Raw genomic sequence first — 10,391 nt, 5'->3', positions numbered from 1 at the left:
AGAGTTAAATATTAGCCAACTTTCATTCAACTTAACTTGAAACAAAATTGTATGTTTCCATGATATTAGTGAGTCATGCTTGCTAATCTTTTTTAAAAAGGGCCTTTTTGGTACTAATTTAACTAGAATTCACAAGCACATTAGGACTATTAAAGACCTTCATATCCTAGACCCTTTTTATGAAACAAAAGAGTAGCTTTTTAGAGTTATTGCGCCATAATCACACTCCTGTCTTCGGAAAACCATTGTTTGCTTTCACTGTCCAGGTTTTCAGGGTTAACATTAGCATACCAAGCTAAAAGTAGTTAGCAACACGTAAACTGGGCTTAAATGTGTCTAGTTTATGACATGTAATTTGTAGAAACAGTTTTGGATGTAGCTAGGAGCCACCTGTTTTAGAAACAGCTAGCTAAGAGGAGCTCATTCAAGCTAGCTCAGCTAGCATGTTATCCTATACCTCTTTCATCACTAAAGAAACAAAGATGGCAAAACAACCACTGGATCAGATGCATGAATTTTGTGATCCTTTACTACTTCTTCATTGAATAATCCAAATCCTGCAAAATCATACAAGTATTTATTTATTTATTTAAACAGACTGTATTACAGGTATATATGTGTTGCTTCTTTTAATACAACTCTTACTTTTTATGAAAAATTTCCACTTATTGGACCTGCACCAATCTTGTTTTTCTTTTCCTCATGCAGAGTTTTAAATTCATTGATTTGAATAAACTCACTTTCTACAGTTTAAGAGAGGTCACTGTCGAAGAAGGATGACTTTTTCTCAGTTTCAGACAGGTTTTTTTTTTCCATTAGTGATGACATGTACAGTAGCAATCACAGCCGGATCAAAGAGGCAGTAATCGTGTCCTGCAGTCACTGGTGCCTTATCCCCTCTAGTCCAGGTGAAATTAACAGCGCTTATGTGGAATATTACAGCTTTCGCGATATCCATGCGACAGAAAAAGAAAAAGTCAAACATTTGTGCAGTTAGTTGAGGGCGGCGTATCCGCTTTGCTACGAATGTCCTTGATGTCATTGAGCGGGGAGTCACTGGTTCTAATCTGGCATTTAAACACCTGCTTATAGGCCTTTCTGAAGTTCTCCGACAGGAAGGCGTAGATGACCGGGTTGACTGATGAATTGCTGTACGCCAGGCAGTGTGCAGCCACCCGCAATACAAAGGAGGCTTGGTTTAGCGGGAAGGTCCCAAACTCCACCCAGAGGTGAACTACATGATGAGGGAGCCACGACAGGCAGAACACCACCACCACCACAAGCACCGTCTGAGCAGTCTGGGATCCACAAAGGAAAGGGAAAAAGGTAAGATTTTGTCAGTATCCACAAGGATAACAAATACAGAATTTAATATTCTATTTAAGCTTGAAGTCTTGTTTACGATAGAAGAATAAAGCTTGGAAAGTCATTGATGAGATAGTGGCATGTTTGGGACCAATCTGCATTGTAAAAATTGTGTGAGATCATTAACATCCTATAATCAAGTTCCTGCCCTCCAGTAGAAGTCTTTGAGACCATGCTCATTTTTAAGTATGCATTGCTTGAGAAACATTATGAGTTATTTTTGCTAACCAATATCTTAGATTTTGGCAGCAGTATGCACATCACTGCATTCTTATCTCTGCATCAGCAATGGAAGTGTGTGGAGAGATCTGTCAGACAGTCCATTGACAGCAAGTGAAAGAGAGAGAGAGTAAGCAGGCTCTGGCTTCAAGCCAAACTAAAGTGCGCTTCAGGAGACTTTGGATGACTAATGTCCAACAACTCAGAAGATAATGGATTAATATTCTTTGTTGATATGCCATTTTTTCTTTGGCCTGAGGATCGAGGAGCTCATCACACATCAATAAACCTTCTCATACCCCCATTTACATTTAATCATTTTAGAGTTTAACAGTAAATACTGAGAACTTTGCACTGATAATATTATGATCCCATACCACAGACTTTAATTAATCAACATTACATAAGTGACTTTTAACATCTCTACATGCACATTTGGGTGATTCCTATTTGCAAATGCTACGTGTTATTTTTGTTAGGTTTACTCAGTAGCATGGCAATGTGGCATACTTGTTTAATTCTTAAATCTCATGACAGCTGTGTTGACTGTTCTGTTCTTCTGTATTACAGCTGTTTTCCCCCAAAAAAGTTAAGAGAGTTTTGAACATATTTATCAATTAGAAAACAATCAACTTAAGCACAGTGCCCAAGGCAAATAGTGCGTGAGCAGTGGATGAAGTTAACAAAGAACTGGTATGAACAAAAACAGCAGATCTGACCTTAGACAGCTGTTTAAATATTTTCAAGTACGGCCTAAAAACCTTGAAAAAGCAGACGTACTGTAAATGCCTTTTCACCCGACACTTAATGAGTCACTGGTGGCATTTCATCCACAGTCTGTGTCATAAACTCATTTCTGTAGCTACTTACAAAACCTGTAAAATGATGTGACAGTTATCATAAATCAAATTGTAATCGGAAGATTGCCGGTTCAAGCCCCGGCTCGGACAGTCTCGGTCGTTGTGTCCTTGGGCAAGACACTTCACCTGCCGCCTACTGGTGATGGCCAGAGGGGCTGATGGCGCGATATGGCAGCCTCGCTTCTGTCAGTCTGCCCCAGGGCAGCTGTGGCTACAACTGTAGCTTGCCTCCACCAGTGTATGAATGTGAGAGTGAATGAATAGTGGTATTGTAAAGCGCTTTGAGGGGTCCCGAAAAGCGCTATATAAATGCAATCCATTATTATTATTATTAAATTTACAAAATATCCAAGAAGAAGAAATTAAACGATGTTATTCTTCCTACAAACAAAAAAAAAGGAAGAAAAACTAATTACATGCTCCTTGATTTGCTGAGGTAGTAAGAAGATTTATTGCAGGGCTAATTACTTCTCATCAAAGATAACGGAAATATTGAAAATCCTGAATCAGGAATTCAGCTTTCCAAGTTTTGATGGGTATAAGTTAGAAATAATATTTAGCCAACCATCTGAGCAAGTAGCTGTCAGAAGTAACAGAGCTGATGTTAAGTGTAAAGTGAAAATATTCTCAACTAAATGAATATGAGTGCACAGATTTTCACCTCATTGGAGAGCATTCTGAGATGCAGTATTTTTACTGTTATGAAAAATGAAAAGCCTAATATGTCATTTCCTTGTATGACAACTATGCAACCTACAAGGTTTTAAAAAACATTTTTATGGCAAGCACAAAAAATGCCAGAAAGTTGCTAAATCAGCTGACTGTAAGGTCTCGATGGTAACCTAATTGTTTTGGTGTTGTAGATTTCAGCATTGCTGTTTGGTTCAGTCTAAAAAGGCACAATCTGTAAAGCAGAAAAATGACACCAATGAAGAAGTGCCAAAAACTGAAGTTCAGCTCGGTGCCACTTGACTCCAAAAAGCAAGTCTTTCGCCACAGACTCCTGTTTTGAAATGCTCAACTTTACAGCATTAAAAAGTATGATTACAGCCTATTAAAAAAGACAACTCTGAGTGGGGTGAACGTTTGTAGAATTTTTAATGGATTATCTGAGTAATTATGGCTTGCTGTGTGGAAATGTGTGCTGTGTGTGTATTACTTAGCAAAAATGTGTTGCTAGCATAGAGTTTAGCTTGCTATCCAAACTAACGTGTTTGCTATTAAAGCAACAGTTCATACTCTCATCTAAATGTGGTGCTTTTGATCCAAAAAAAAGCTAACATGACTGCCAAATGCAGAGTTTTAAACCAAATGGTGATATCACGGTGGATATGTCTTTTGGTTGGTAATAGCAGCAGGCAGCAGTATTCACGGGCGCTAAAAGAACGCTGCTGTGTGCATCGTTAGAATCACTGTTAGGAACTTCTGAGCATAGTGATGGAGTCAAACATTCCAGCCACTAACCTGACTCCAGATACTGTTCAGTGCTGTGTGTATAGGCAACATGTTCACATGAGCGACTTTAGAGTATAATGCTATTTTATATGGCTAATATTTGTGCGGTCTGATGAAATGCCCTGCGATCCTTATTTAACTGTAACAAAATACAGTACTGCATTGATAAATTACAATAAATATAGTTTTAAAAAAATATTTTACCAGTCACATGATACTGTAGGTAAACATTTTTGTCTTGATACAAGTTAGCACTGGCCAGAGAAATCTTTCTGACCCCAACACAACTACACACATAGACACAAAGACACGGTGACTATGAACAGGTTCTCACAGTTTTAGCGCAGTATTACAGTAAAAGCAGGGTTTTGTTTGAATGGTGTCCATAAAACATTCACATCTTCCCCTAAACCCACAGAGAGGCAGTCGTTAGGTTATTGTAAACGACTGCAGCAGAAACACCTTCTGTCATAAACTTTTAGCTCATCACTCAAGAACTGATTTACCTAACAACCCAAAGGTGATTCTTTCGAGTTTTTAAAGTCAAAAATGGACACCAAGATGACTTTTCTTCAAAGAGAAACACAAGAAAAACTGTTATCATGTTGGGAAATTATCATTTGGCAAGTTTGTGCTACATTTTTGATATTTCCACAACTAATCATCACTAGTAATCAAAAAATATCATTTGGATTCACAGTTTTCTGCAGCTCTTTTTAAATGTTCATTCAACATTGTTCTCATTACTCCCGAAGTCACTGGGAAATTACTGCATGCTGTTGGGTGTCAGTCAATTCATTCAGTCTCCCAGGCTTCAGATATGCATATTACAGCCTACACACATTCTTAAATAATTTCAGAATGACTTGGCCAAACATTTATTTTTGTAATTATCTATAACCATCTGTGTTTTCCATCTGCATAACAGACTTAAACTCCTAAGATTTAACACTGCTTACTGCATGGCTCCTCAACCTCAGATTTAAAACAGAGAAAAAAATCCAGACACATATAATCAGAAAGGATTTGTAGCATATATGTGACACATATATAAAAAATCAACTCCTTGCAAAGACCTTGCAGAAAAGAAAGGTTCGTATTCCCTATGGTTTCCTAGATTTGTGTGTTGACAGTGTGTTGTGTTGTGACTTTTGAAGGCTGTGTGATTCCTCCTCTGTGAGGCTGAAGTCGATAAGAACATTGGTTGTGTTTCACAACAGCCATGGGAGCAACCTTGGTCTTCCCAGCTGCTTTTAACAATATATTTCACCAGCCTGACAGAGAGCAGCTGAGACCTAAGTTAAACCCATTTCTGCACAAATTCCCTTTGCTTTCACCAGATGCAATTTATTCTTTTTACCTGTTGATTTTCATCTTTTATGGAGGGAAACCCTTGATAATATGTCTGTGTGCTAATAGTATGAAAAAGAAGATTAGAACCAGAATGTCAGTCGGATTTTTGCTCATCTGGCTCATCAGGATTTGATATGTTTTAGACGTAATGGATTTAATCAGCATTTTGAAAAATATGCAGATTTTCATTCATGTACAGTAAACTGATAGGACTCTGATACCTCTCAGTTATAGCCTACAACCCAGAAAAAGTGGGGAACAGCTAAGTTCACCGATTCATTTTATTGGGGTGTTATTTGTGGGATTATTTTTGACAGGCAGTAAGATGGAGACAACAGGATGTCCTGAAATGGTCTGCTCTTACATAACATCATCTTATCGCAGATTAAACCTTCAGGTCAGCTTTCAAGTTGTAATTGTGAGCCTGAGAAATTTGGTGTTTTTTGGACAAAACAGTCAGGTCCATAATTTACTGGACAAAGATGCATTTTTTTTTAGTTTTGCCTCTGTAAACCACCATAGTTAATATGTGATTGAAGTACAAACCCACAGCTTTAATTCAAGAGTCTGTGTATGTTCCCAGTCATCAAAGTCATGGTAGTCTAGGCCCTTGAAAAGAAGAAGCCTCGTGGATGAGAGGTGAGGCATCTTCGAAAAACTATAATAAGTCCAGTCGCTGTCTTTTTCAAGCTCCTTGGACTTTAATTCAAGAGGTTTAACTTGACCCCAGAGGGTTTGCATGAACTGAGGACTGTTTTAAATAGAATAAGAATTGCAGTGACTGCCTGAAGTCTTGAACTCATGGACATCATGTCTTCCTCCTTTGAGATGCTTTACATTGATTTCAACCACCTTCCGTTGCTGCTTGTTTGTGGGTCGTTTTGTATTCAGTCTTGCATTTATGAACACAAAACGCTGCTCAACTTGGTCGAGCTCAGGTGACTCCGTTGGCATTTGAAGAACATTCCATGTCTGGGACTTTAGAAACTTGGATTGCTTTGCAGCTTTCGCTTATAAAACCATTTGCACTTTGATGCACTGTCTGATTGTTTTTGCAGCATTTTGCTGAATCTGACCAGAGAGTTTTCTTCATAATTCATCCTCCTACTTCTATCAGCGGTCATGTCATCAATAAACACCAGTGATACATTTCTACTGACAACCATAAGTTGTCTCCTCCAAGTTTTTACAGATAGTGCTGTATGCTTCACATCATGAGCTGCTTCTTTCATTCTCCATACTGCTCACTTGAGGTTATCCTGGTACAAGTTCATCTTCGTTTCATCTCCCCAAAGATTTCTCTGAACTCTGCAGACTCTTGTAGATGTTTTCTGGCAAAGTCTAAACTGCTGCTAGCGTAGCCAGTGGTAAATCTTCTGTTCTTGCATTCATGAAGGCGTACCGAACTCTTTGAGAGTGTTCTTTAATTGGTTAGATTTTGCAAAGTGGTTTATCTTAACCTCACACAGAATTTTGTCATCATGAACTTTAGTTATCTTCTGTTCTTACAGTGTTGCTGAGCTGGCCAGTTCATTCATTCTTTTGAAAAATGAACCAGATTATTGTTTTGGCCTCTCTTCAAGTTTTATGCTATCTCTCTGAGAGGTTTGTTTTGTTTTTTGGCCTCCCTTGCCAAACATCTGACACCGCCTTAGGTCTCATATTAAAAATACAGTGAAAAGCTATCAACTATAAATTCAACACTTTGAATTAACTTCAGATATTGTCCATCCCTCCATCCAGATAATGTGTCTGCTTCTTTTTTCATGAAAAACAAGGTAACGCTACTTACCTTCTCAGTCAATTGTCCAAATACTTTAGAGCCTCTGAAAATGGGACACTGTGTATATAAATTGCTGTAATTCCTTAACCAGTAAATTATCATTTTTACAAAGCTTCTTGAATTAAAGCTTAAAGTCTGCACTTCAATCATATCTGTTTGAATTAAAATCCACTGTGGTTTATTTGTCTAACAAAGTATAGACCCAACAGTATGTGCTACTTTGTTATATGAATTATGTTTTCAATAAATCTGTGGGAAAATGTCTGCAAAGCCCCCATAGTTTTAATTCATAGCCCAGTTTATACTGTTACGACAGGAAAGAAGTTCATTAGCACTGTACGCGGGTAATAGCAGCTTCCAGTATTTACTGTATGTTGAGATAAGCTAAGCCACCTCCTCGCTGTATTTTTAAAGGACTGATAAGAGATTTTTTTAATTAAATCAAGAAAGCTGTAAAGCATATTTCCCAGCACTCCAAGCTGCAGCCCAGACTATTCTTCATATAATATGACCAAGCCACTGTGGTTAAGTTACTGGTACCAGCCAAGTTAGTCTCTGAGTCAGGCTGCTGAGAAATCAACCAGCGGTTTGATTCACTGTTGTGCTTGTGCCAGAACACGTGTCAGTCCAAAAATAGTTTCCTCTTGAAAGTGTGTTTCATTTAGTGTCTGCCATTTCACACCATAAGAGGAAAGACAAAGAAGTGTAAGTAGCTTAAATCCCTCTAACCTGTTTGTAGATTAAATGATAGAAATAAAAGTAATAAAGTAATAACCTAGAACAGGGGTGTCGAACTCCAGGCCTCAAGGGCCGGTGTCCTGCAGGTTTTAGATATCACCTTGGGTCAGCACACCTGAATCAAATGATTAGTTCATTACCAGGCGTCTGGAGAACTTCAAGACATGTTGAGGAGGTCATTTAGCCATTTAAATAAGCTGTGTTGGATCAAGGACTCATCTGAAACCTGCGTGACATCGGCCCTCGAGGCCTGGAGTTCGACACCTCTGACCTATAAGGACTGTAGGTATTACTAAACACTTCTCCTAAGACACACTGGACTAATCAGAGAGATACTGCCAAGGAAACACAAAACATGCATATTCATCAAAAGTGCATACACATGATCCAGTTTTCAGTATAAAATTCTCATCTTTGTCAGTTTTACACCGGCTTGTATTTTTCCTCACTGCAGCTGCTGATTCCCTCTGAAAGTGTGTAAAAGTGCTCTCTTCTGACATTCATTTTAGTCTCTCAGTACCTGCAAACGTAATTTATGTATTACAGGGTTTAATGATTTGTTGGACGACCATTTATCACAAAGTTATTGGTGTGACAATCTCTTCCAGGACTCCCCGCATAGCAAACACAATAAATCATCAGAACATCAGAAATTCCCGATTCACTTTCCACAGTTGTTTAGGTTTCAGGTCATAAAAGCATGTTTCTAGAGAAGTACGCACGAAAGCACATGTAAATCCTCATCGGTCCATCTCCCCAACTGACCGGGAGTCTGTACTCCTGGCTTTGTAACATTGTAAGCAGTTATCAGATGCTGTGACATATAACAGACAGACGTATCGGTAATCAAGTAGGCGACTGCAGATAGCTACTCTCAGGAAAGTCAAATGACCTCCAAAGAGTATGATAGTCTAGATGGCAGCTTGATTGTGCATTACCTTTTGGCCATCAAGCTCAAGTGCACCAGTTAATAGTACACGTACACAATATTGCATTTATATTTATTATTCTGGCTACAAGGGAGAGTCGGAGGTAATGATTTGGTGTATGGCTATTCCTGCACCAAATTATAGGTGCTGGACTGTGGTCAGCCAAATACTTGAGTGAATTCTTATTCTTTATTCAAAAAAATGAATGCATAAACTATCAATGGCTATACTATAATGGCTATTCCCCAACCACCCAACACATCGCTATGATACGTACCTTTTTCTTTGATGCCTCTGACTTTTTGGACATATTTCTTAGTTTTTTGTGCAAGTGATTTAACACCTGTAAACAAGGGATACAGAAGTCAAATGTACATTTCTTTAGCAGTAATTCCTCTAATTATATCACTGACCTGTGTGAACAGCCTTTTCTTACCTTTGCATAACAGAAAGAAATGAGCAGCAGAGGCAGCACATAACCAAAGATAAACGTGCAAACCACATAGATCTTCTTCTGGTTCTGATCCGGCCACACTTCCCAGCAAAAGGTGTGATTTTCCCCTCTCTGAAAAATATTCTGGTAATACATGATAGGCGCAGCCATGGCCAGGGAGAGTATCCAAATCACCACCACACCAATAAGAGCGTGCTTCGCCACCCGAATAGAGGACGACTTTCTGGAGTGAACGATGGCAATGTATCGGTCCACTGACATAGCGGATAGGGTGAAGATGCTGACCAGCATAGAAACAGTGAAGAAGTAGTGGATGAATTTGCAAATAAACGCACCGAGCACCCAAGTGGGCATCATGTAGATAGTGGACTGGAAAGGGATGCAGAAGAGCAAGTAAGACAGGTCTGCTATGCTTAGGTTCAGGATGAATATGTTGGTGGTGCTTCGAGGTTTTCCCGGTTTGCTCCGGGCCAGCACGGTGATCACCATGGAGTTGCCCAGCACGCCGAGCGTAAAGATGAGCCCGAAAACCAGAAGCGTGATGAAATTATCCGTGCCGATCCCGAATAAAAGTTTCTCGTCCTCCTCCTCCTCCACACGGCTGAGGTTCCAGGGCTCTTCCAAGAGCCAAACAGAGTCTGTCAAGTTCATTATTTATTCTTTGCTCTTCGGATTAAGTTAAAAGGTAAGCAAAGGCACCTGCAGCTGGTCTGTGCTGCTTCATTGCACGGAATTTTCTGGGCAAGGGTTTATGGTCAGGTACGTTTCCATCAGCGTTCCTGCAGACAGTATTGTTGCTCTCCTGTGTCTTTGTGTCGAGACTTCGGTAAATCCCCCTCTTAGCTTTCTATATTATATTTGTGTATATTTCAAAGCGATCTCGGTTTTTGTGCAGCGTTAAATCAGCTTTGCAGCTGCGCGTTTTGGAGTCGCTCTCCCGGCGCGCACCTGACCCGAGCGCGCAGCGACCGCGCCGATCCAGTCTGTTGCTTCTTTCTCCGCGTCGGGACTTTTTCCTCTCAGATTAGAGCAGGGGCTGGGCTCTACCGCTGCACGTCAGCATCAATACCACCTCCCAAGAAATAGGGGGGGGGAGCGAGAGAGAGAGAGAGAATTAATGGAATACTGTTTATTCTACGTGTTTCCGAAACCATCCCATTAAAACTGAACGTCAAAGTAATTTTCCTTGTCAGATTCAGTTTGTTTGTGATACTTTACGGCCAAGGTGCAAATGC

At 39.6% G+C, this 10,391-nt stretch overlaps 1 protein-coding gene across 1 annotated transcript; it reads right to left on the bottom strand.

The window, feature by feature from the left end:
• Positions 1-614: 614 nt before the first annotated feature.
• LOC146658752 (galanin receptor type 1-like) lies at positions 615-10,117 on the bottom strand. The gene is made up of 3 exons (XM_085421740.1): positions 9,139-10,117; positions 8,980-9,045; positions 615-1,298 (listed from the first exon to the last, which is right to left on the bottom strand). The coding sequence occupies exons 1-3, from the start codon at positions 9,805-9,807 to the stop codon at positions 978-980; spliced, it is 1,056 nt and encodes a 351-aa protein (XP_085277866.1). The 5' UTR covers positions 9,808-10,117; the 3' UTR covers positions 615-977.
• Between the last annotated feature and the right edge of the window lie 274 nt (positions 10,118-10,391).

Source organism: Rhamphochromis longiceps, linkage group LG11 (assembly GCF_057381845.1).
Source record: "Rhamphochromis longiceps isolate RC_006_pf linkage group LG11, R_longiceps_female_GT1.1, whole genome shotgun sequence".
NCBI classification, from domain to species: domain Eukaryota; kingdom Metazoa; phylum Chordata; class Actinopteri; order Cichliformes; family Cichlidae; genus Rhamphochromis; species Rhamphochromis longiceps.
Note: the sequence above shows the minus strand (reverse complement) of the source record. Positions and strands in the feature narration are given on the sequence as shown.

What these genes read in the sequence shown, in the direction of transcription:
- LOC146658752 (XM_085421740.1), bottom strand. Translation starts at nt 9,807, where the DNA reads ATGAACTTGACAGACTCTGTTTGGCTCTTGGAAGAGCCCTGGAACCTC. An exon ending in TTTCTTTCTGTTATGCAAAG is followed by an intron (nt 9,046 to 9,138) that starts GTAAGAAAAGGC and finishes CCTTGTTTACAG; the next exon opens with GTGTTAAATCACTTGCACAA. An exon ending in CAGAGGCATCAAAGAAAAAG is followed by an intron (nt 1,299 to 8,979) that starts GTACGTATCATA and finishes TGTGGATCCCAG; the next exon opens with ACTGCTCAGACGGTGCTTGT.